Source organism: Poromitra crassiceps (genome assembly GCF_964638095.1).
Source record: "Poromitra crassiceps genome assembly, chromosome: 17".
In the NCBI taxonomy this organism is placed as follows: Eukaryota; Metazoa; Chordata; class Actinopteri; order Beryciformes; family Melamphaidae; genus Poromitra; species Poromitra crassiceps.
In genome coordinates, this window is record NC_139635.1 from 25845528 (window position 1) to 25872409 (window position 26882).

The window sequence follows — 26882 nt, forward strand, 5'->3', positions numbered from 1 at the left end:
AAGCCCTTCCACTGTGACCAATGTGGGAGCAGTTTCAGTCAGTCAATTCACCTAACAACACACAAACGCATTCACACTGGAGAGAAGCCCTTCCACTGTGACCAATGTGGGAGCAGTTTCAGTCAGTCAATTCACCTAACAATACACAAACGCATTCACACTGGAGAGAAGCCCTTCAACTGTGACCAATGTGGGAGCAGGTTCAGTCAGTCAACTGACCTAACAAGACACAAACGCATTCACACTGGAGAGAAGCCCTTCCACTGTGACCAATGTGGGAGCAGGTTCAGTCAGTCAACTGACCTAACAAAACACAAACGCATTCACAGTGGAACAGGCTACTGGTGTGTCCGCTGTAAGAGAATGTTTGCTCAGTCTGGTAGTCTGAAGAGACACCGCTGTATCTAACCTGCTGAAGAGCGCCTCCACTGTTTGCAGTGGGAACTTACCAGCTTCTCTCTGTCCAACCAAACATTTCATGAATAAAAGTTTAGTGATAGCAAAGTCTGACTGTGCAGAACTATGTTTGTTTGTTTCTCAGCCATAAAATCTTGGCAGTGGATTGTAGAATGTTAACCTCAATGTCAAAATGTCATTACAAAGTAAATAATATAGTCTGGATGGAGAGCTTTAGAAATTGCTGTTTGAAGTAAATAAATGGCCAAGTGTTCTACTGGAAATTTCTGACCCTTGCTTTTGAGGTTTTAAGACTTTGGAAAAGACATGCCTGGATTTGAACCCACAACCTACCACATGATGAGGGGCTGCTGCTGGTGTTGGGGAAACTAGTTTAGACCTTTATTATGTTTATTTTTTTCTCTCACATTATTTTTTATTTCTCCTCTCGTTTCCTTACTGATTTATTTCATTGATGCTCCTCCAATATGGAGAATTTGTTTTGTTATGTATACGAGATACAAATGTGTGTAACTTTTCAGTTTTGCAAAGGGTGTGTGGAGGGAATGGGGGTTATTAACCTAAACAAATGAGTGGTCATATTAAAATGTCATTCTCCCTGTATCACGGTGATGAATATGCACTCGGTAAATAAATGAATACAAAAAAGAAGCAGCTGGCGACTGCACATGTATCGGAGGAAGCATTATGTTAGTCCAGTGGTTCCCAAACTGGGGTACGTGGAGCTACTACAGGGGGTACTTGAAAGAAAGTAGAAAATGGAAAAATGTAAGAACAAATCATGAAAATTAATAAAACGTTAAGAAAATGTTTTATGGTTTACCAAACTAGCTATACTTCCCAATGAAAAGTAGTTAAACTACATCTTAACTACTCTCAATAAATGTTTGCTTGTCAAACTAAAACTACATCTGAAATCTGCGTCTGCAATCTCATATTGTTACACGGAGGTACACCTGAACTGACACTTGAGTGTAGGTGTGTTTGTTCCAGTAAAGTAGGCCTACAATCTGAGCCACACTCAGGAAAAAGGATGCTTTCTTTTATTTGTATGATATACGCACGTAATTGCCTGTATGTTAGCTTAGGGATGGAGTGCAGGTGTAGGTACAGGATCTCCTCGGCTTACACAATCTGTTCGCTCTACGCTCTTGGTGTGTATAAGGACCTTTAGTCTGCAACTTTATCGCAGAAATGTGCCCAAGACTTTGCTTGTTTTTGTTGCCAAATAGACCCTTCTCACAGGGGGCATTTTGTGTCGAAAAGGCAGGGTAAACAGGTGCAAGCAAAACACTAATGAGGGTTTCAAACTTCCATGATTGGAATTTGGAAACCCTCCTTAGTGTTTTTCTTGCACCTGTGTTTATTCTGCCTTTTTGACACAAAATGGCCTCCGTGAAAATGGTCTATTGGTCTTGTTGTAAGAGCAGCAGAAATCTGATCTGATGAAATCTGTGATTGGCTGTATTGGGTCTTGGGCTGTTTTTATTTCTCCTCTCGTTTCCTTACTGATTTATTTCATTGATGCTCCTCCAATATGGAGAATTTGTTTTGTTATGTATACGAGATACAAATGTGTGTAACTTTTCAGTTTTGCAAAGGGTGTGTGGAGGGAATGGGGGTTATTAACCTAAACAAATGAGTGGTCATATTAAAATGTCATTCTCCCTGTATCACGGTGATGAATATGCACTCGGTAAATAAATGAATACAAAAAAGAAGCAGCTGGCGACTGCACATGTATCGGAGGAAGCATTATGTTAGTCCAGTGGTTCCCAAACTGGGGTACGTGGAGCTACTACAGGGGGTACTTGAAAGAAAGTAGAAAATGGAAAAATGTAAGAACAAATCATGAAAATTAATAAAACGTTAAGAAAATGTTTTATGGTTTACCAAACTAGCTATACTTCCCAATGAAAAGTAGTTAAACTACATCTTAACTACTCTCAATAAATGTTTGCTTGTCAAACTAAAACTACATCTGAAATCTGCGTCTGCAATCTCATATTGTTACACGGAGGTACACCTGAACTGACACTTGAGTGTAGGTGTGTTTGTTCCAGTAAAGTAGGCCTACAATCTGAGCCACACTCAGGAAAAAGGATGCTTTCTTTTATTTGTATGATATACGCACGTAATTGCCTGTATGTTAGCTTAGGGATGGAGTGCAGGTGTAGGTACAGGATCTCCTCGGCTTACACAATCTGTTCGCTCTACGCTCTTGGTGTGTATAAGGACCTTTAGTCTGCAACTTTATCGCAGAAATGTGCCCAAGACTTTGCTTGTTTTTGTTGCCAAATAGACCCTTCTCACAGGGGGCATTTTGTGTCGAAAAGGCAGGGTAAACAGGTGCAAGCAAAACACTAATGAGGGTTTCAAACTTCCATGATTGGAATTTGGAAACCCTCCTTAGTGTTTTTCTTGCACCTGTGTTTATTCTGCCTTTTTGACACAAAATGGCCTCCGTGAAAATGGTCTATTGGTCTTGTTGTAAGAGCAGCAGAAATCTGATCTGATGAAATCTGTGATTGGCTGTATTGGGTCTTGGGCTGTTTTTGGTCTCTGTCAATAAATAATCCTAGAACTATTGTAGGCTGCATGTTGCCATATCAAAATAAATATGGAAAAATAAAATGTCGGCTAAGTTTAACTGATTATACATGAAACAATATATTATATGCTGCTACTGACTAGTCAGGTATGTGCAGCTAATTGTCTGGCAGCTCATTAATAAAAGGTCTACCTTTTATTAACGAGCTGCGAGACAATTAGCTGAAAGTGAACAGGCTGTTCTCAACTGGACTCTAGTTGGTAACAGCCTGTTAACTTTCTCCATCAGCCCCCGTTTTTATTCTTATCAATGCCCTGTTTTAAAAGGTGCTATACATGCAGCATTTTAAACATCAATCTTGTCAAATTAATTGTGATACCTTTGTATAATTACTGGTAGCCTATTGTTAGTGCTAGTGTTTCAAGTCCAAATGTAAGCTATTCGTTTTTGATTTTGACATATTAAAGTTTGTTTGGCACAACTCATACTAGTTAACTGCTGCAGTGCACTGCCACCCAGAGGTGCCTTTTTTGTTGTGATGTCACGTTGATTCGTCTTATATAAAACCCTGATATTACACACTCCGGTCCAGTAGGTGGCGGTATGCACCTATACGCGTTGGTTGCAATCCGCCACTCACGCTCACGTCAGCTGGGCTAGGAGGCAGCGATTAGCTAAAGCTACATGAAGTTTTGATGTAGCGTTAGCTAGCTAAATCTGTGGTTGGAAAAAACATTTTTAAGCGAATGATCTTAGTTACAACTAGATTGAGCTAACAAAGGGCAGCTTTGTGTTTATATGTGTGGAGTTTGGGAACTCACGAGCTCTAGTTCAAGTTAGCTTGCTGCCTGGACCTATTACGCCCGAGGTGAGTTGATCACTAGCATTAGCTAGTTTACAACCCTGAAAGTTCGCCCACGTAACGTTAGTGGCAAAATATGTAACAACAAGATCGAGTTAACAATCTAGGTCTGTGTTTAAATGTGTGGTATTTAATCAGTGTTTTGGGAACATCGCGTGGTGTCAATAGGCTTTAGGAACAGCCTAGTAGTGTATTGCTGCAGTACGGGGCACATTGTTCTCTCAGCATAGAGCTTGTGCTGAGTGCTGACACGAGAAAACTGCACTGATTTCAACAGAGGAGTGTAACCAAGACATAATAGTTACAAAGCCCCATTGCACTATTTGTTCAACATAGACTTTTTCAAGATAACAAAAAAGCAAAGTAAAAATACTGAAAATCCCTCAGTCAGCATCACATGTGCCGAGGGTTGTGCAAAAAGTGTACTGTACTGTACACTGTGAGGAGATTTCAAACATTGTTACCTCTATGAGGTAGAATAGTAAAAGAAGGAGAAAGTGCTGTAAAAAGTTGTCATTATCTGGGTGCTCACTCCAAACTGTCTGAGCCTTCTAAGAAAGTGAAGTCGGTTGTGCCAAATCTGCCAATTTGTCTCAAGTGATAGTAGTCAGCGAGTGAATCAAGTGAGGAAAGAGAGGTCGGGTCCTTTTCTTGTAGGAATGAAAGTTAGATGGAGTTTCCCAGTAATCCTCACGGAGTGGGGGAGTTCTTGAAAAAGAAAGTGCGAGCTGTTAAATCTGTAACCAGAAGTGGAATGGTAATTATGGATTGTGTGTGAATGCTCAGGGATTGAAAGTCATCAATATAAGTAAAGTATAGAGATTATTGTAGGGTGGAGGGCTTCCCACTTGGAAGCGATCAGATGAAAAAAGGAGTTGTAACTAAGTGGTGTGCCACTTGATGTTGATGCTGAGACATTTGAGGATATAGAAGGTGTGTTTGAGGCAAAAAGGATGACGAGATTTAGAGAAGGTAAGGAGGAGGATAGATGGTATGTCTCTGTGTTTGACTTTAATAAATGAGAAGTTTCAGGAAACAGTGTTTCTCAGAGGGCGCCTCTCAGGTGTTTTTGCTGTCAACAGTAGGGTCATGTAGCTGCCGTGTGCAGAGGAGACAGAAGATGTGGTCGATGAGATGAGATAAACTTTATTGTCCCAGAAGGGAAATTTGTCTTGGGCAAAAAGTGCGCATACCCACATCCGGTGTTACAAAAACACAAGTAAACACAACAGGACAGACAACATTGCACTAGGACACAGTGGGGAGATGCCAACTGAGACATTAAATTGCACATCCCTATTGCACAATTTGTTTAAATCATACATACCCGTAGGTAAAATAATATAAAATCAACAATAAACAAAACCAGCAGCGGGATAATGGATGAAAGAATAAAAGAGTAAAAGAATAAAACATTAAAATAAGATTAAATGAAAAATAAAAGAAATAAAATAGGAAGATTACCGTTCCTACTTAAAGTGCCTCCACCTACAAACTATGGGTTACTACAGCCTGGGGGAAGAGCAGGCTGTTTGTTAAGAAGTGCAATCGAGGTAGGGAGGAAGGAGAGCTTGTAGCGGTTGCTCCTGTATCTGCTGGCTCTGAATCTTCTGCCAGAAGGTAACAACTCATATTCAGTATATAAAATGTGAGAAGGGTCGGTCAGAGCTCTATGAGCCAGGCTGATGACCTTTTTCTCGAAGATGGACTGGAGCGTCAGTGATTCTTTCTTGCCGATCACTTTCATGGCTGTGTTCACCATTTTTAAAATTCTAGATTTAAGCTTGACTGTGAGAGACCCAAACCATGCCGCCATGCCATATCTGATCAGGCTTTCCAGCACAGCATTGTAGAATGTTGACATGATTTTGGTGCACACTCCAAAAAGTCTGAGCCTACGTAGGAAGTGCAAACGTTGTGCCAGTTTTGCACACAGATAATCAATGTGGACGTCCCATTTTAACATGTTATCCATTTGTATCCCCAGATACTTGTACGAGCTTACCTGCTCAATTTCCCTGTCACCTATGACCACAGGGTCATGTGCTCTCACTGTTCTCGGGTCAAAGATAATTTCTTTGGTTTTGCAGGTATTTAAGATGAGGTGGTTCCTCTCGCACCACTCTTTAAAAGTAGCTATCTCCCTATAGTAAACGGAGGGGCATTCATCACCCTGCAGCAAGCTTAAAATAATAGTGTCATCTGAAAATTTGATGACAAAGTTGCCTGGCTGACTGTTCTGCAATCGTTGGTGTACGCAGTGAAAAGATAAGGTGAGCTCACCCCCCCCTGTGGGGCACCTGTACTGCAGTGTTTAGCAGTGGAGAGGGAAGAATTGACCTTGACCTGTTGAGTCCTATCTGTTAAAAGAGAGTAGAACCATTTAATTATGAACGGATTAACGTTCATATTAATTAGCTTCTGGACAAGCAGCTGAGGTCGGAGAGTGTCAAATGCCGAACTCAAATCGGCAAATAAGACGCGTGCATGATGTGGGAAAGATGATTGTGGAATGGAGTGTGAAGAGCAGGCAAAGTCAATGACCAGATTGCTTTGTTATGTTTTAACATGTTTAACATCTGAATGTTGCTTTCTTGTCCAGTTCTTCAAGGCGAAGGCGCAGCAAACTTCGTGGCTCCACTCCTCATCTGTGAAAATGATGAACCTCATACCTGAAGATGGTCCTGAGGCTTCCACCTCTGAGGCCATCCCCAAGAAGCCCAAGCGGACCACCCACAGAAACAAACACACACAGCCTGAGGTGGCAGTGGATGCAGCGGCCCAATCATCTCATGTCAGCTGTGAAGAGAGTCCTGTGCTGGACGAGGAGCTGGCGACGGTAGAGGAAGAGAAGGCTGACAAACAGAGCCAAGGGAACAATACGGAGACGGAGAGAGAGCCAGACAGGTCATCAATCACAGCCGCTTCTCCACCTAAGATGCCCTCACCTGAGGTGGTTGTGAGGATCTCTGCATCCGACCGCTTGTCAGCTGAGATGGCCAAGAAGCAAGAAGCCTCTCCTGGCCGCACAGTGACTAAAGTTGCGATAGCTGCGACACCTAAGAGCTCACGACGGAGCTCTGTGCGGCACTCCCTCAAGCTGCGCCACTTCCTGGCAGGGCTGCACCACCGCCGGACACAGGGGTCAGCACAGCGGGCCTCCAGGCGTTCTTCACTAAAGAAGAAGAAGCAGCGCACGGGCGACTCTGCCAGCAGCAGTAATGTCTGTGGTGAGTAATGAGCCTTATTTGGTGGAACGTGGCCTAAGTGTGGTTTGGGAGTTTGTCTTGCAAGTTCCACACATTCAAGCTGGCTAAGCAATAGGTCATATTGTTCTTCTTTGGCTAATACCCCCCCCTTTTCCCACACACATTATAGTGGTCTCTTCCATGGAATCTGAAGAGGATGGACAGGCGTAAGTGATGAGTAAAATATTTCTTATGCATGAATGTGTAAAGGATCATTTTCTAATCAAATGTATTATTATTATTATTACTGCTGTTTTTGTGGGTGTTCCCTGCCTTACCGTCTGTCTGTTTGATGATGTCAGAGCTGATTGGCGGGAAGAGAGACATCTGTCAGAGGAGGAGAGGAACATTTTTGAAATTAATCCTTCAGAAGAGGTGAGAAAAATATCACTGTTTTATCACTGATGTTGCAACACACACACACACACACACACACACACTCTGTCTTGATTCTTTCTTACCTTTCTCTATGGAAACAGAGAGACACCAGCGGACCCAGATGTCACCGCTGTCAGCAGTGTGACAAAACATTCACAAGACTTCACAACTTACAGCGTCATCAGAGAGTTCACTCAGGGGAGAGACCTTACTCCTCTCAGCAGTGTGGGAAGTCTTTCAGAGACTCAAGTGACCTAAGAGCACATCAACGCATCCACACTGGAGAGAAGCCCTTCCACTGTGACCAATGTGGGAGCAGTTTCAGTCGGTCAAGTGACCTAACAAGACACAAACGCATCCACACTGGAGAGAAGCCTTTCCACTGTGACCAATGTGGGAGCAATTTCAGTTGGTCAAGTCACCTAACAAGACACAAACGCATCCACACTGGAGAGAAGCCCTTCCACTGTGACCAATGTGGAAGCAGGTTCAGTCAGTCAAGTGACCTAACAAGACACAAACGCATTCACACTGGAGAGAAGCCCTTCCACTGTGACCAATGTGGAAGCAGGTTCAGTCTGTCAAGTGCCCTAACAACACACAAACGCAGCCACACTGGAGAGAAGCCCTTCCACTGTGACCAATGTGGGAGCAGTTTCAGTCAGTCAATTCACCTAACAACACACAAACGCATTCACACTGGAGAGAAGCCCTTCCACTGTGACCAATGTGGGAGCAGTTTCAGTCAGTCAATTCACCTAACAATACACAAACGCATTCACACTGGAGAGAAGCCCTTCCACTGTGACCAATGTGGGAGCAGGTTCAGTCAGTCAACTGACCTAACAAGACACAAACGCATTCACACTGGAGAGAAGCCCTTCCACTGTGACCAATGTGGAAGCAGGTTCAGTCTGTCAAGTGCCCTAACAACACACAAACGCAGCCACACTGGAGAGAAGCCCTTCCACTGTGACCAATGTGGAAGCAGGTTCAGTCAGTCAAGTGATCTAACAACACACAAACGCATCCACACTGGAGAGAAGCCCTTCCACTGTGACCAATGTGGGAGCAGTTTCAGTGACTCACGTAACCTTACAACACACAAACGCATTCACAGTGGAACAGGCTACTGGTGTGTCCGCTGTAAGAGAATGTTTGCTCAGTCTGGTAGTCTGAAGAGACACCGCTGCATCTAACCTGCTGAAGAGCGCCTCCACTGTTTGCAGTGGGAACTTACCAGCTTCTCTCTGTCCAACCAAACTTTTCATGAATAAAAGTTTAGTGACAGCAAAGTCTGACTGTGCAGAACTATGTTTGTTTGTTTCTCAGCCATAAAATCTTGGCAGTGGATTGTAGAATGTTAACCTCAATGTCAAAATGTCATTACAAAGTAAATAATATAGTCTGGATGGAGAGCTTTAGAAATTGCTGTTTGAAGTAAATAAAAATGGCGAAGTGTTCTACTGGAAATTTCTGACCATTGCTTTTGAGGTTTTAAGACTTTGGAAAAGACAAGCCTGGATTTGAACCCACAACCTACCACATGATGAGGGGCTGCTGCTGGTGTTGGGGAAACTAGTTTAGACCTTTATTATGTTTATTTTTTTCTCTCCCATTATTTTTTATTTCTCCTCTCGTTTCCTTACTGATTTATTTCATTGATGCTCCTCCAATATGGAGAATTTGTTTTGTTATGTATACAAGATACAAATGTGTGTAACTTTTCAGTTTTGCAAAGGGTGTGTGGAGGGAATGGGGGTTATTAACCTAAACAAATGAGTGGTCATATTAAAATGTCATTCTCCCTGTATCAAGGTGATGAATATGCACTCGGTAAATAAATGAATACAAAAAAGAAGCAGCTGGCGACTGCACATGTATCGGAGGAAGCATTATGTTAGTCCAGTGGTTCCCAAACTGGGGTACGTGGAGCTACTACAGGGGGTACTTGAAAGAAAGTAGAAAATGGAAAAATGTAAGAACAAATCATGAAAATTAATAAAACGTTAAGAAAATGTTTTATGGTTTACCAAACTAGCTATACTTCCCAATGAAAAGTAGTTAAACTACATCTTAACTACTCTCAATAAATGTTTGCTTGTCAAACTAAAACTACATCTGAAATCTGAGTCTGGAATCTCATATTGTTACACGGAGGTACACCTGAACTGACACTGAGTGTAGGTGTGTTTGTTCCAGTAAAGTAGGCCTACAATCTGAGCCACACTCAGGAAAAAGGATGCTTTCTTTTATTTGTATGATATACGCACGTAATTGCCTGTATGTGAGCTTAGGGATGGAGTGCAGGTGTAGGTACAGGATCTCCTCGGCTTACACAATCTGTTCGCTCTACGCTCTTGGTGTGTATAAGGACCTTTAGTCTGCAACTTTATCGCAGAAATGTGCCCAAGACTTTGCTTGTTTTTGTTGCCAAATAGACCCTTCTCACAGGGGGCATTTTGTGTCGAAAAGGCAGGGTAAACAGGTGCAAGCAAAACACTAATGAGGGTTTCAAACTTCCATGATTGGAATTTGGAAACCCTCCTTAGTGTTTTGCTTGCACCTGTGTTTATTCTGCCTTTTCGACACAAAATGGCCTCCGTGAAAATGGTCTATTGGTCTTGTTGTAAGAGCAGCAGAAATCTGATCTGATGAAATCTGTGATTGGCTGTATTGGGTCTTGGGCTGTTTTTGGTCTCTGTCAATAAATAATCCTAGAACTATTGTAGGCTGCATGTTGCCATATCAAAATAAATATGGAAAAATAAAATGTCGGCTAAGTTTCACTGATTATACATGAAACAATATATTATATGCTGCTACTGACTAGTCAGGCATGTGCAGCTAATTGTCTGGCAGCTCATTAATAAAAGGTCTACCTTTTATTAACGAGCTGCGAGACAATTAGCTGAAAGTGAACAGGCTGTTCTCAACTGGACTCTAGTTGGTAACAGCCTGTTAACTTTCTCCATCAGCCCCCGTTTTTATTCTTGTCAATGCCCTGTTTTAAAAGGTGCTATACATACATGCAGCATTTTAAACATCAATCTTGTCAAATTAATTGTGATACCTTTGTATAATTACTGGTAGCCTATTGTTAGTGCTAGTGTTTCAAGTCCAAATGTAAGCGATGTATAGTTTAACTATTCGTTTTTGATTTTGACATATTAAAGTTTGTTTGGCACAACTCATACTAGTTAACTGCTGCAGTGCACTGCCACCCAGAGAAGTGCCTTTTTTGTTGTTGATTCGTCTTATAAAACTCTGATATTACACACTCCGGTCCAGTAGGTGGCGGTATGCACCTATACGCGTTGGTTGCAATCCGCCACTCACGCTCACGTCAGCTCGGCTGGTAGGCAGCGATTAGCTAAAGCTACATGAAGTTTTGATGTAGCGTTAGCTAGCTAAATCTGTGGTTGGAAAAAACATTTTTAAGCGAATAATCTTAGTTACAACTAGATTGAGCTAACAAAGGGCAGCTTTGTGTTTATATGTGTGGAGTTTGGGAACTCACGAGCTCTAGTTCAAGTTAGCTTGCTGCCTGGACTTACGCCCGAGGTGAGTTGATCACTAGCATTAGCTAGTTTACAACCCTGAAAGTTCGCCCACGTAACGTTAGTGGCAAAATCTGTAACAACAAGATCGAGTTAACAATCTAGGTCTGTGTTTAAATGTGTGGTATTTAATCTGTGTTTTGGGAACATCGCGTGGTGTCAATAGGCTTTAGGAACAGCCTAGTAGTGTATTGCTGCAGTACGGGGCACATTGTTCTCTCAGCATAGAGCTTGTGCTGAGTGCTGACACGAGAAAACGGCACTAATTTCAACAGAGGAAAGTGTAACCAAGACATAATAGTTACAAAGCCCCATTGCACTATTTGTTCAACTCAGACTTTTTCAAGATAACAAAAAAGCAAAGTAAAAATACTGAAAATCCCTCAGTCAGCAATGCATCACATGTGCCGAGGGTTGTGCAAAAGGTGTACTGTACTGTACACTGTGAGGAGATTTCAAACATTGTTACCTCTATGAGGTAGAATAGTAAAAGAAGGAGAAAGTGCTGTAAAAAGTTGTCATTATCTGGGTGCTCACTCCAAACCTTCTGAGCCTTCTAAGAAAGTGAAGTCGTTGTGCCAAATCTGCCAATTTGTCTCAAGTGATAGTAGTCAGAGTGAATCAAGTGAGGAAAGAGAGGTCGGGTCCTTTTCTTGTAGGAATGAAAGGTAGATGGAGTTTCCCAGTAATCCTCACGGAGTGGGAAAGTTCTTGAAAAAGAAAGTGCGAGCTGTTAAATCTGTAACCAGAAGTGGAATGGTAATTATGGATTGTGTGTGAATGCTCAGGGATTGAAAGTCATCAATATAAGTAAAGTATAGAGATTATTGTAGGGTGGAGGGCTTCCCACTTGGAAGTGATCTGATGAAAAAAGGAGTTGTAACTAAGTGGTGTGCCACTTGATGTTGATGCTGAGACATTTGAGGATATAGAAGGCGTGTTTGAGGCAAGAAGCATGACGAGATTTAGAGAAGGTAAGGAGGAGGATAGATGGTATGTCTCTGTGTTTGACTTTAATAAATGAGAAGTTTCAGGAAACAGTGTTTCTCAGACGGCACCTCTCAGGTGTTTTTGCTGTCAACAGTAGGGTCATGTAGCTGCCGTGTGCAGAGGAGACAGAAGATGTGGTCGATGAGATGAGATAAACTTTATTGTCCCAGAAGGGAAATTTGTCTTGGGCAAAAAGTGCGCATACCCACATCCGGTGTTACAAAAACACAAGTAAACACAACAGGACAGACACAGCATTGCACTAGGACACAGTGGGGAGATGCCAACTGAGACATTAAATTGCACATCCCTATTGCACAATTTGTTTAAATCATACATACCCGTAGGTAAAATAATATAAAATCAACAATAAGCAAAACCAGCAGCGGGATAATGGATGAAAGAATAAAAGAGTAAAAGAATAAAACATTAAAATAAGATTAAATGAAAAATAAAAGAAATAAAATAGGAAGATTACCGTTCCTACTTAAAGTGCCTCCACCTACAAACTATGGGTTACTACAGCCTGGGGGAAGAGCAGGCTGTTTGTTAAGAAGTGTAATGAGGTAAGGAGGAAGGAGAGCTTGTAGCGGTTGCTCCTGTATCTGCTGGCTCTGAATCTTCTGCCAGAAGGTAACAACTCATATTCAGTAAATAAAATGTGAGAAGGGTCGGTCAGAGCTCTATGAGCCAGGCTGATGACCTTTTTCTCAAAGATGGACTGGAGCGTCAGTGATTCTTTCTTGCCGATCACTTTCATGGCTGTGTTCACCATTTTTAAAATTCTAGATTTAAGCTTGACTGTGAGAGACCCAAACCATGCCGCCATGCCATATCTGATCAGGCTTTCCAGCACAGCATTGTAGAATGTTGACATGATTTTGGTGCACACTCCAAAAAGTCTGAGCCTACGTAGGAAGTGCAAACGTTGTGCCAGTTTTGCACACAGATAATCAATGTGGACGTCCCATTTTAACATGTTATCCATTTGTATCCCCAGATACTTGTACGAGCTTACCTGCTCAATTTCCCTGTCACCTATGACCACAGGGTCATGTGCTCTCACTGTTCTCGGGTCAAAGATAATTTCTTTGGTTTTGCAGGTATTTAAGATGAGGTGGTTCCTCTCGCACCACTCTTTAAAAGTAGCTATCTCCCTATAGTAAACGGAGGGGCATTCATCACCCTGCAGCAAGCTTAAAATAATAGTGTCATCTGAAAATTTGATGACAAAGTTGCCTGGCTGACTGTTCTGCAATCGTTGGTGTACGCAGTGAAAAGATAAGGTGAGCTCACCCCCCCCTGCGGGGCACCTGTACTGCAGTGTTTAGCAGTGGAGAGGGAAGAATTGACCTTGACCTGTTGAGTCCTATCTGTTAAAAGAGAGTAGAACCATTTAATTATGAACGGATTAACGTTCATATTAATTAGCTTCTGGACAAGCAGCTGAGGTCGGAGAGTGTCAAATGCCGAACTCAAATCGGCAAATAAGACGCGTGCATGATGTGGGAAAGATGATTGTGGAATGGAGTGTGAAGAGCAGGCAAAGTCAATGACCAGATTGCTTTGTTATGTTTTAACATGTTTAACATCTGAATGTTGCTTTCTTGTCCAGTTCTTCAAGACGAAGGCGCAGCAAACTTCGTGGCTCCACTCCTCATCTGTGAAAATGATGAACCTCATACCCGAAGATGGTCCTGAGGCTTCCACCTCTGAGGCCATCCCCAAGAAGCCCAAGCGGACCACCCACAGAAACAAACACACACAGCCTGAGGTGGCAGTGGATGCGGCCCAATCATCTCATGACAGCTGTGAAGAGAGTTCTGTGCTGGACGAGGAGCTGGCGACGGTAGAGGAAGAGAAGGCTGACAAACAGAGCCAAGGGAACAATACAGAGACGGAGAGAGAGCCAGACAGGTCATCAATCACAACCGCTTCTCCACCTAAGATGCCCTCACCTGAGGTGGTTGTGAGGATCTCTGCATCCGACCGCTTGTCAGCTGAGATGGCCAAGAAGCAAGAAGCCTCTCCTGGCCGCACAGTGACTAAAGATGCGATAGCTGCGACACCTAAGAGTTCACGGCGGAGCTCTGTGCGGCACTCCCTCAAGCTGCGCCACTTCCTGGCAGGGCTGCAGCACAGCCGGACACAGGGGTCAGCGCGCCAGGGCTCCAGGCGTTCTTCACTAAAGAAGAAGCAGCAGCGCACGGGCGACTCCGCCAGCAGCAGTAATGTCTGTGGTGAGTAATGAGCCTTATTTGGTGGAACGTGGCCTAAGTGTGGTTTGGGAGTTTGTCTTGCAAGTTCCACACATTCAAGCTGGCTAAGCAATAGGTTATATTGTTCTTATTTGGCTAATACCCCCCCCCCCCCCCCTTCCCACGCACATTATAGTGGTCTCTTCCATGGAATCTGAAGAGGATGGACAGGCGTAAGTGATGAGTAAACTATTTCTTATGCATGGGTGAATGTGTAAAGGATGATTTTATAATAATAATAATAATAATAATACTTTATTATGATCAATATTGCTGTTTTTGTGGGTGTTCCCTGCCTTACCGTCTGTGTGTTTGATGATGTCAGAGCTGATTGGCGGGAAGAGACACATCTGTCAGAGGAGGAGAGGAACATTTTTGAAATGCATCCTTCAGAAGAGGTGAGAAAAATATCACTGTTTTATCACTGATGTTGCAACACACACACACACACACATAGCCTAGGTAAACCCAGCCCCCACCACGTGACCTGCTCTCTCAGTTCCCAGTCACTAGGGTCTAGCGAACGGGCCATTCAAATCGATTGCTGGGGCGATTGAAAGACCCGCGCAGACCCGCAGCCAATGAGTAATGGCGTGACTGCCAACATCAGTCCTGCCGTGATCGGCCAATCAGAGAGTGCGTCTTTGTCAATGACGTGTAACAGCTGCTGCGGCTTAAGCACTGGTAGCCATTAGCTTTTCGTCTTTTCAAAGCATAGCTCCCGAGCTAGCTACTAGCTGGCTAGCTATATGGCTATGCAACTACGTTGAGGAAATTCAAGTGAAAACAGCTGTTGAGGTTGAGGTCTGTGGATCAAAATAACACCTAGCGTTACCGAAATCGGATTTTAGCGGACCATACAAGCCGGGGCTTCAGAGCTGATCACCTGGACACATTTTACGCGAAATTATCTCATAAACTTGTCTGTGCTGCTCTGTGGTGATCAGCTAATGTCTTCATAGCATTGTGATTATGATTTAATGCATTATGGAAGATAAACGCTGGTTTAACATAATTAAAATAATTCCCTACCAAACATGTAAACTGACGCTTCTGGGCAGTAGACCATTTGGGCATAACATTATGTAATGTGACATGAGATCACCACATTTCAATAAATATAACGTTTTTGCACATTTGAATGCTGCTGGTCGTTTGTTTAATGCTGTATATATTGGATATTTAAAGCTGATACACAACACAATTGTGTTGAGGTAATTCCGCAAAGCTCAGTTAAAAATATAACATGTAACACTTGACACAATCAAATCTAACTTTTTCACAGCAATACACAGTCCAGTAGTACAGTGGGCTAATTGTTTGAATTATATCGAAATATATTTGCATGGTGTAGCATGTAATGCAGATACTGTAGCTAGATACTCTTACACAGAAAGGCAGACAAGCTAGCAGCAGGGATCTTGTCACACTGATTCCAGATAAACTCGTCTGTCTAGCCAGCTATACAATATTACTGTAGCCTACATAATACCACAAGCTAAATGCAGCATATGCCAATGTAAGGCTGGGTAGCATTAGCTAACGTCATCCAGGCTATACAGTAATAGGCTATTATAAAGTTTTCTCTCTCCTGCTGCAGGTAGGATGATGCACATAAATATAGCCTACATTATGTAAAGTCATTGCATAAATGTGTTTTTATTGTAAAACTAAAATGTGAAGTAGAGCCAATTTATTGGAGCGGACATCACAGTAGGAGATGCCAGTAGAAGCGCGTTACGCTGTCACTACCTAAATCACGTTAAATCGACGAGGGGTATATATAGACCCAGGATTACATATATGTTTCACATAGGGTGGTGTTTTCATTTCGATGTTTTATTTGGTCCAATATTGAAATGTTATACAATTGCAGGTTGTGTTACCATTACACAAAATTGAGATCTACCTTCATATCTATTTCGGCTCATTTGGTTGCTATTTAGTAGCGAAATACAGTAGCACAATGCATGCTGGGAGGAAGTGAACAACAACAAACCATAACAAACGCATCACAGAATGAAGCCTAAGCTGGTAAGTCTGTTAAGATAATGTTTAGCGAATATAATTCATAATCGTTTTAATAATAATAATAATAATTCTAGGCAATGAAGACAAAACCCAAGACTGTGTTACAGTAGGCTAAGTGTATCTTGTCCTATAATTGACTAGACAGAGGTTGAAGTACAAGAGATAACATTTATTACAAAAGTTTACATCATCTGCAGATCACCAGTTACTCGTGTCAATATTTTACCCTAAAATGTTTTAGCATTGATTTTAAAAGAACCTGCAAAAATCGTTCACATTGGTAGTAGCCATCGCGCTCCTTGTGGTTGCTAGCAGTAGCCTAGTGAGTTAGCTCGGTGAGTTAGCTAGGTGGAGTTAGCTCGAGCGCTAACAACAAAGGTCGCAGAGTGATGATGCCATCTGTTGCACTGCGCATGTGCTCTGTGCACCAAGCTGATTGGATGACGGTTGGCTGGTGGAGTGGTCTATCGAGGGGGGCCCAACACTCCCTAGAAATCGGTTTGAATGGCTCGTTCTCCAGACCATAGTGACTGAGAACAGGTCTGAGAGCAGGTCACGTGGGGGATGGGTTTACCCAGGCTAACACACACACACACACACACACACACACACACACACTCACTGTCCTGATTCTTTCTTACCTTTCTCTATGGAAACAGAGACACACCAGCGGACCCAGATGTCACCGCTGTCAGCAGTGTGACAAAACATTCACAAGACTTCACAACTTACAGCAACATCAGAGAGTTCACTCAGGGGAGAGACCTTACTCCTGTCAGCAGTGTGGGAAGTCTTTCAGAGACTCAAGTGACCTAAGAGCACATCAACGCATCCACACTGGAGGGAAGCCCTTCCACTGTGACCAATGTGGGAGCAGTTTCAGTCAGTCAAGTGACCTAACAAGACACAAACGCATTCACACTGGAGAGAAGCCTTTCCACTGTGACCAATGTGGGAGCAGTTTCAGTCGGTCAAGTGCCCTAACAACACACAAACGCATCCACACTGGAGAGAAGCCCTTCCACTGTGACCAATGTGGAAGCAGGTTCAGTCAGTCAAGTGACCTAACAAAACACAAACGCATCCACACTGGAGAGAAGCCCTTCCACTGTGACCAATGTGGAAGCAGGTTCAGTCAGTCAAGTGACCTAACAAAACACAAACGCATTCACACTGGAGAGAAGCCCTTCCACTGTGACCAATGTGGGAGCAGGTTCAGTCAGTCAAGTGACCTAACAACACACAAACGCATTCACACTGGAGAGAAGCCCTTCCACTGTGACCAATGTGGAAGCAGCTTCAGTCTGTCAAGTAAACTAACAAAACACAAACACATTCACACTGGAGAGAAGCCCTTCCACTGTGACCAATGTGGGAGCAGTTTCAGTGACTCAGCTAACCTAACAAAACACAAACGCATTCACACTGGAGAGAAGCCCTTCCACTGTGACCAATGTGGGAGCAGTTTCAGTGACTCAGCTAACCTAACAAAACACAAACGCATTCACACTGGAGAGAAGCCCTTCCACTGTGACCAATGTGGAAGCAGCTTCAGTCTGTCAAGTGACCTAACAAGACACAAACGCATTCACACTGGAGAGAAGCCCTTCCACTGTGACCAATGTGGGAGCAGCTTCAGTGACTCAGCTAACCTAACAAGACACAAACGCATTCACAGTGGAACAGGCTACTGGTGTGTCCGCTGTAAGAGAATGTTTGCTCGGTCTGATAATCTGAAGAGACACCGCTGTATCTAACCTGCTGAAGAGCGCCTCCACTGTTTGCAGTGGGAACTTACCAGCTTCTCTCTGTCCAACCAAACATTTCATGAATAAAAGTTTAGTGATAGCAAAGTCTGACTGTGCAGAACTATGTTTGTTTGTTTCTCAGCCATAAAATCTTGGCAGTGGATTGTAGAATGTTAACCTCAATGTCAAAATGTCATTACAAAGTAAATAATATAGTCTGGATGGAGAGCTTTAGAAATTGCTGTTTGAAGTAAATAAATGGCAAGTGTTCTACTGGAAATTTCTGACCCTTGCTTTTGAGGTTTTAAGACTTTGGAAAAGACAATCCTGGATTTGAACCCACAACCTACCACATGATGATGGGCTGCTGCTGGTGTTGGGGAAACTAGTTTAGACCTTTATTATGTTTATTTTTTTCTCTCACATTATTTTTTATTTCTCCTCTCGTTTCCTTACTGATTTATTTCATTGATGCTCCTCCAATATGGAGAATTTGTTTTGTTATGTATACGAGATACAAATGTGTGTAACTTTTCAGTTTTGCAAAGGGTGTGTGGAGGGAATGGGGGTTATTAACCTAAACAAATGAGTGGTCATATTAAAATGCCATTCTCCCTGTATCACGGTGATGAATATGCACTCGGTAAATAAATGAATACAAAAAAGAAGCAGCTGGCGACTGCACATGTATCGGAGGAAGCATTATGTTAGTCCAGTGGTTCCCAAACTGGGGTACGTGGAGCTACTACAGGGGGTACTTGAAAGAAAGTAGAAAATGGAAAAATGTAAGAACAAATCATGAAAATTAATAAAACGTTAAGAAAATGTTTTATGGTTTACCAAACTAGCTATACTTCCCAATGAAAAGTAGTTCAACTACATCTTAACTACTCTCAATAAATGTTTGCTTGTCAAACTAAAACTACATCTGAAATCTGAGTCTGGAATCTCATATTGTTACACGGAGGTACACCTGAACTGACACTGAGTGTAGGTGTGTTTGTTCCAGTAAAGTAGGCCTACAATCTGAGCCACACTCTGGAAAAAGGATGCTTTCTTTTATTTGTATGATATACGCACGTAATTGCCTGTATGTGAGCTTAGGGATGGAGTGCAGGTGTAGGTACAGGATCTCCTCGGCTTACACAATCTGTTCGCTCTACGCTCTTGGTGTGTATAACGACCTTTAGTCTGCAACTTTATCGCAGAAATGTGCCCAAGACTTTGCTTGTTTTTGTTGCCAAATAGACCCTTCTCACAGGGGGCATTTTGTGTCGAAAAGGCAGGGTAAACAGGTGCAAGCAAAACACTAATGAGGGTTGCAAACTTCCATGATTGGAATTTGGAAACCCTCCTTAGTGTTTTGCTTGCACCTGTGTTTATTCTGCCTTTTCGACACAAAATGGCCTCCGTGAAAATGGTCTATTGGTCTTGTTGTAAGAGCAGCAGAAATCTGATCTGATGAAATCTGTGATTGGCTGTATTGGGTCTTGGGCTGTTTTTGGTCTCTGTCAATAAATAATCCTAGAACTATTGTAGGCTGCATGTTGCCATATCAAAATAAATATGGAAAAATAAAATGTCGGCTAAGTTTCACTGATTATACATGAAACAATATATTATATGCTGCTACTGACTAGTCAGGTATGTGCAGATAATTGTCTGGCAGCTCATTAATAAAAGGTCTACCTTTTATTAACGAGCTGCGAGACAATTAGCTGAAAGTGAACAGGCTGTTCTCAACTGGACTCTAGTTGGTAACAGCCTGTTAACTTTCTCCATTAGCCCCCGTTTTTATTCTTATCAATGCCCTGTTTTAAAAGGTGCTATACATGCAGCATTTTAAAAATCAATCTTGTCAAATTAATTGTGATACCTTTGTATAATTACTGGTAGCCTATTGTTAGTGCTAGTGTTTCAAGTCCAAATGTAAGCGATGTATAGTTTAACTATTCGTTTTTGATTTTGACATATTAAAGTTTGTTTGGCACAACTCATACTACTTAACTGCTGCAGTGCACTGCCACCCAGAGGTGCCTTTTTTGTTGTGATGTCACGTTGATTCGTCTTATATAAAACCCTGATATCACACACTCCGGTCCAGTAGGTGGCGGTATGCACCTATACGCGTTGGTTGCAATCCGCCACTCACGCTCACGTCAGCTGGGCTGGGAGGCAGCGATTAGCTAAAGCTACATGAAGTTTTGATGTAGCGTTAGCTAGCTAAATCTGTGGTTGGAAAAAACATTTTTAAGCGAATAATCTTAGTTACAACTAGATTGAGCTAACAAAGGGCAGCTTTGTGTTTATATGTGTGGAGTTTGGGAACTCACGAGCTCTAGTTCAAGTTAGCTTGCTGCCTGGACCTATTACGCCCGAGGTGAGTTGATCACTAGCATTAGCTAGTTTACAACCCTGAAAGTTCGCCCACGTAACGTTAGTGGCAAAATATGTAACAACAAGATCGAGTTAACAATCTAGGTCTGTGTTTAAATGTGTGGTATTTAATCAGTGTTTTGGGAACATCGCGTGGTGTTAATAGGCTTTAGGAACAGCCTAGTAGTGTATTGCTGCAGTACGGGGCACATTGTTCTCTCAGCATAGAGCTTGTGCTGAGTGCGGACACGAGAAAACTGCACTAATTTCAACAGAGGAGTGTAACCAAGACATAATAGTTACAAAGCCCCATTGCACTATTTGTTCAACATAGACTTTTTCAAGATAACAAAAAAGTAAAAATACTGAAAATCCCTCAGTCAGCATCACATGTGCCGAGGGTTGTGCAAAAAGTGTACTGTACTGTACACTGTGAGGAGATTTCAAACATTGTTACCTCTATGAGGTAGAATAGTAAAAGAAGGAGAAAGTGCTGTAAAAAGTTGTCATTATCTGGGTGCTCAGTCCAAACTCTGAGCCTTCTAAGAAAGTGAAGCCGTTGTGCCAAATCTGCCAATTTGTCTCAAGTGATAGTAGTCAGCGAGTGAATCAAGTGAGGAAAGAGAGGTCGGGTCCTTTTCTTGTAGGAATGAAAGGTAGATGGAGTTTCCCAGTAATCCTCACGGAGTGGGGAAGTTCTTGAAAAAGAAAGTGCGAGCTGTTAAATCTGTAACCAGAAGTGGAATGGTAATTATGGATTGTGTGTGAATGCTCAGGGATTGAAAGTCATCAATATAAGTAAAGTATAGAGATTATTGTAGGGTGGAGGGCTTCCCACTTGGAAGCGATCAGATGAAAAAAGGAGTTGTAACTAAGTGGTGTGCCACTTGATGTTGATGCTGAGACATTTGAGGATATAGAAGGTGTGTTTGAGGCAAGAAAGATGACGAGATTTAGAGAAGGTAAGGAGGAGGATAGATGGTATGTCTCTGTGTTTGACTTTAATAAATGAGAAGTTTCAGGAAACCGTGTTTCTCAGAGGGCGCCTCTCAGGTGTTTTTGCTGTCAACAGTAGGGTCATGTTAACCTGACGCTGCCAGATGGACGGTATAGCTCCACATAGGTTTCACTAAACCAGTCGATCTGGGTTTGAAGTCACCAGACCCGCTGACGGAGGCGGGCACTTTGTCCAAGCTACTTGGCAGGTGATTGGATGACCCATCTGTCTATCACCGCTGGTGGGTGTTAACTTCAACCAATCAGATCGCGGAAGGTGCCTGTGGATGATCTCCGTGGTATTCATTGATTGAGTCCTCGCGGTCGTAAAGTCACCTTCGAAGCATTTAGTTAGATTATAACGAACTAGTTGTGTGGCTTAGCCTTCCCAAATGTTGAGGGTCGTTTTTTAGAATTTAATACATAGAATTGGGAACATTACATTCAATTTCATTCAGACTGCCTGTCACTTCCGCGATGTTGACGAGTGAAAAGAACTACAAAGACCATGTACCCACTACTTGCCCAGACGAGCCTGCCCGCCTACGGCCGCCGCTGATTCGTCGGCCCGGCATGGCTCGACCAATCATCTTAAACTGCCTGTGCGGGTCCAGACCGTCACGGAGAACCAAATGAAATGTGAGTTCACGTGACGGGCGGTTTACCAGGCTAGGGTCATGTAGCTGCCGTGTGAAGAGGAGACAGAAGATGTGATCGATGTGCGAAAGATGACTGTGGAATGGAGTGTGAAGAGCAGGCAAAGTCAATGACCAGATTGCTTTGTTATGTTTTAACATGTTTAACATCCGAATGTTGCTTTATTGTCCAGTTCTTCAAGGCGAAGGCGCAGCAAACTTTGTGGCTCCACTCCTCATCTGTGAAAATGATGAACCTCATACCTGAAGATGGTCCTGAAGCTTCCACCTCTGAGGCCATCCCCAAGAAGCCCAAGCGGACCACCCACAGAAACAAACACACACAACCTGAGGTGGCAGTGGATGCGGCCCAATCATCTCATGTCAGCTGTGAAGAGAGTTCTGTGCTGGACGAGGAGCTGGCGACGGTAGAGGAAGAGAAGGCTGACAAACAGAGCCAAGGGAACAATACAGAGACAGAGAGAGAGCCAGACAGGTCATCAATCACAGCCGCTTCTCCACCTAAGATGCCCTCACCTGAGGTGGTTGTGAGGATCTCTGCATCCGACCGCTTGTCAGCTGAGATGGCCAAGAAGCAAGAAGCCTCTCCTGGCCGCACAGTGACTAAAGTTGTGATAGCTGCGACACCTAAGAGCTCACGACGGAGCTCTGTGCGGCACTCCCTCAAGCTGCGCCACTTCCTGGCAGGGCTGCAGCACAGCCGGACACAGGGGTCAGCGCGCCAGGGCTCCAGGCGTTCTTCACTAAAGAAGAAGAAGCAGCGCACGGGCGACTCCGCCAGCAGCAGTAATGTCTGTGGTGAGTAATGAGCCTTATTTGGTGGAACGTGGCCTAAGTGTGGTTTGGGAGTTTGTCTTGCAAGTTCCACACATTCAAGCTGGCTAATACCCCCCCCCCCCTTTTCCCACACACATTATAGTGGTCTCTTCCATGGAATCTGAAGAGGATGGACAGGCGTAAGTGATGAGTAAAATATTTCTTATGCATGGGTGAATGTGTAAAGGATCATTTTCTAATCACATTTATTATTATTATTACTGCTGTTTTTGTGGGTGTTCCCTGCCTTACCGTCTGTCTGTTTGATGATGTCAGAGCTGATTGGCGGGAAGAGAGACATCTGTCAGAGGAGGAGAGGAACATTTTTGAAATGAATCCTTCAGAAGAGGTGAGAAAAATATTAATGTTTTATCACTGATGTTGCAACACACACACACACACACACACACACACTGTCTTGATTCTTTCTTACCTTTCTCTTTGGAAACAGAGACACACCAGCGGACCCAGATGTCACCGCTGTCAGCAGTGTGACAAAACATTCACAAGACTTTACAACTTACAGCAACATCAGAGAGTTCACTCAGGGGACAGACCTTACTCCTGTCAGCAGTGTGGGAAGTCTTTCAGAGACTCAAGTGACCTAAGAGCACATCAACGCATCCACACTGGAGAGAAGCCCTTCCACTGTGACCAATGTGGAAGCAGGTTCAGTCAGTCAAGTGACCTAACAAAACACAAACGCATCCACACTGGAGAGAAGCCCTTCCACTGTGACCAATGTGGAAGCAGGTTCAGTCAGTCAAGTGACCTAACAAAACACAAACGCATTCACACTGGAGAGAAGCCCTTCCACTGTGACCAATGTGGGAGCAGGTTCAGTCAGTCAAGTGACCTAACAACACACAAACGCATTCACACTGGAGAGAAGCCTTTCCACTGTGACCAATGTGGAAGCAGCTTCAGTCTGTCAAGTAGCCTAACAAAACACAAACACATTCACACTGGAGAGAAGCCCTTCCACTGTGACCAATGTGGGAGCAGTTTCAGTGACTCAGCTAACCTAACAAAACACAAACGCATTCACACTGGAGAGAAGCCCTTCCACTGTGACCAATGTGGGAGCAGTTTCAGTGACTCAGCTAACCTAACAAAACACAAACGCATTCACACTGGAGAGAAGCCCTTCCACTGTGACCAATGTGGAAGCAGCTTCAGTCTGTCAAGTCACCTAACAAGACACAAACGCATCCACACTGGAGAGAAGCCCTTCCACTGTGACCAATGTGGAAGCAGGTTCAGTCAGTCAAGTGACCTAACAACACACAAACGCATCCACACTGGAGAGAAGCCCTTCCACTGTGACCAATGTGGGAGCAGTTTCAGTGACTCACGTAACCTAACAACACACAAACGCATTCACAGTGAAACAGGCTACTGGTGTGTCCGCTGTAAGAGAATGTTTGCTCAGTCTGGTAGTCTGAAGAGACACCGCTGTATCTAACCTGCTGAAGAGCGCCTCCACTGTTTGCAGTGGGAACTTACCAGCTTCTCTCTGTCCAACCAAACATTTCATGAATAAAAGTTTAGTGACAGCAAAGTCTGACTGTGCAGAACTATGTTTGTTTGTTTCTCAGCCATAAAATCTTGGCAGTGGATTGTAGAATGTTAACCTCAATGTCAAAATGTCATTACAAAGTAAATAATATAGTCTGGATGGAGAGCTTTAGAAATTGCTGTTTGAAGTAAATAAATGGCAAGTGTTCTACTGGAAATTTCTGACCCTTGCTTTTGAGGTTTTAAGACTTTGGAAAAGACATGCCTGGATTTGAACCCACAACCTACCACATGATGATGGGCTGCTGCTGGTGTTGGGGAAACTAGTTTAGACCTTTATTATGTTTATTTTTTTCTCTCCCATTATTTTTTATTTATCCTCTTGTTTCCTTACTGATTTATTTAATTGATGCTCCTCCAATATGGAGAATTTGTTTTGTTATGTATACAAGATACAAATGTGTGTAACTTTTCAGTTCTGCAAAGGGTGTGTGGAGGGAATGGGGGTTATTAACCTAAACAAATGAGTGGTCATATTAAAATGTCATTCTCCCTGTATCAAGGTGATGAATATGCACTCGGTAAATAAATGAATACAAAAAAGAAGCAGCTGGCGACTGCACATGTATCGGAGGAAGCATTATGTTAGTCCAGTGGTTCCCAAACGGGGGTACGTGGAGCTACTACAGGGGGTACTTGAAAGAAAATGGAAAAATGTAAGAACAAATCATGAAAATTAATAAAACGTTAAGAAAATGTTTTATGGTTTACCAAACTAGCTATACTTCCCAATGAAAAGTAGTTAAACTACATCTTAACTACTCTCAATAAATGTTTGCTTGTCAAACTAAAACTACATCTGAAATCTGAGTCTGGAATCTCATATTGTTACACGGAGGTACACCTGAACTGACACTGAGTGTAGGTGTGTTTGTTCCAGTAAAGTAGGCCTACAATCTGAGCCACACTCAGGAAAAAGGATGCTTTCTTTTATTTGTATGATATACGCACGTAATTGCCTGTATGTGAGCTTAGGGATGGAGTGCAGGTGTAGGTACAGGATCTCCTCGGCTTACACAATCTGTTCGCTCTACGCTCTTGGTGTGTATAAGGACCTTTAGTCTGCAACTTTATCGCAGAAATGTGCCCAAGACTTTGCTTGTTTTTGTTGCCAAATAGACCCTTCTCACAGGGGGCATTTTGTGTGGAAAAGGCAGGGTAAACAGGTGCAAGCAAAACACTAATGAGGGTTTCAAACTTCCATGATTGGAATTTGGAAACCCTCCTTAGTGTTTTTCTTGCACCTGTGTTTATTCTGCCTTTTTGAGACAAAATGGCCTCCGTGAAAATGGTCTATTGGTCTTGTTGTAAGAGCAGCAGAAATCTGATCTGATGAAATCTGTGATTGGCTGTATTGGGTCTTGGGCTGTTTTTGGTCTCTGTCAATAAATAATCCTAGAACTATTGTAGGCTGCATGTTGCCATATCAAAATAAATATGGAAAAATAAAATGTCGGCTAAGTTTCACTGATTATACATGAAACAATATATTATATGCTGCTACTGACTAGTCAGGTATGTGCAGCTAATTGTCTGGCAGCTCATTAATAACAGGTCTACCTTTTATTAACGAGCTGCGAGACAATTAGCTGAAAGTGAACAGGCTGTTCTCAACTGGACTAGTTGGTAACAGCCTGTTAACTTTCTCCATCAGCCCCCGTTTTTATTCTTATCAATGCCCTGTTTTAAAAGGTGCTATACATGCAGCATTTTAAACATCAATCTTGTCAAATTAATTGTGATACCTTTGTATAATTACTGGTAGCCTATTGTTAGTGCTAGTGTTTCAAGTCCAAATGTAAGCGATGTATAGTTTAACTATTCATTTTTGATTTTGACATATTAAAGTTTGTTTGGCACAACTCATACTAGTTAACTGCTGCAGTGCACTGCCACCCAGAGAAGTGCCTTTTTTGTTGTTGATTCGTCTTATATAAAACTCTGATATTACACACTCCGGTCCAGTAGGTGGCGGTATGCACCTATACGCGTTGGTTGCAATCAGCCACTCACGCTCACGTCAGCTGGGCTGGGAGGCAGCGATTAGCTAAAGCTACATGAAGTTTTGATGTAGCGTTAGCTAGCTAAATCTGTGGTTGGAAAAAACATTTTTAAGCGAATAATCTTAGTTACAACTAGATTGAGCTAACAAAGGGCAGCTTTGTGTTTATATGTGTGGAGTTTGGGAACTCACGAGCTCTAGTTCAAGTTAGCTTGCTGCCTGGACTTACGCCCGAGGTGAGTTGATCACTAGCATTAGCTAGTTTACAACCCTGAAAGTTCGCCCACGTAACGTTAGTGGCAAAATATGTAACAACAAGATCGAGTTAACAATCTAGGTCTGTGTTTAAATGTGTGGTATTTAATCAGTGTTTTGGGAACATCGCGTGGTGTCAATAGGCTTTAGGAACAGCCTA

The 26882-nt window shown here is 42.8% G+C and overlaps 2 protein-coding genes across 2 annotated transcripts; both read left to right on the plus strand.

Moving 5' to 3' along the window:
* Positions 1–5533: 5533 nt before the first annotated feature.
* Positions 5534–19275, plus strand: LOC310792289 (uncharacterized protein; the record flags this gene model as incomplete). Its single annotated transcript, XM_083654011.1, has 10 exons — positions 5534–5545; positions 6433–7060; positions 7209–7245; positions 7381–7453; positions 7558–8008; positions 10986–11020; positions 13622–14246; positions 14401–14437; positions 14590–14662; positions 16955–19275. 10 exons carry the CDS (start codon positions 5534–5536, stop codon positions 18050–18052), a joined length of 3069 nt encoding a protein of 1022 aa, XP_083510137.1. The 3' UTR covers positions 18053–19275.
* A 1013-nt stretch (positions 19276–20288) lies between these two features.
* On the plus strand, positions 20289–25353 carry LOC310792290 (uncharacterized protein; the record flags this gene model as incomplete). The annotated part of the gene is made up of 6 exons (XM_083654012.1): positions 20289–20423; positions 22245–22869; positions 22991–23027; positions 23164–23236; positions 23339–23537; positions 25346–25353. Exons 2-6 carry the CDS (start codon positions 22299–22301, stop codon positions 25351–25353), a joined length of 888 nt encoding a protein of 295 aa, XP_083510138.1. The 5' UTR covers positions 20289–20423; positions 22245–22298.
* Positions 25354–26882: the final 1529 nt, after the last annotated feature.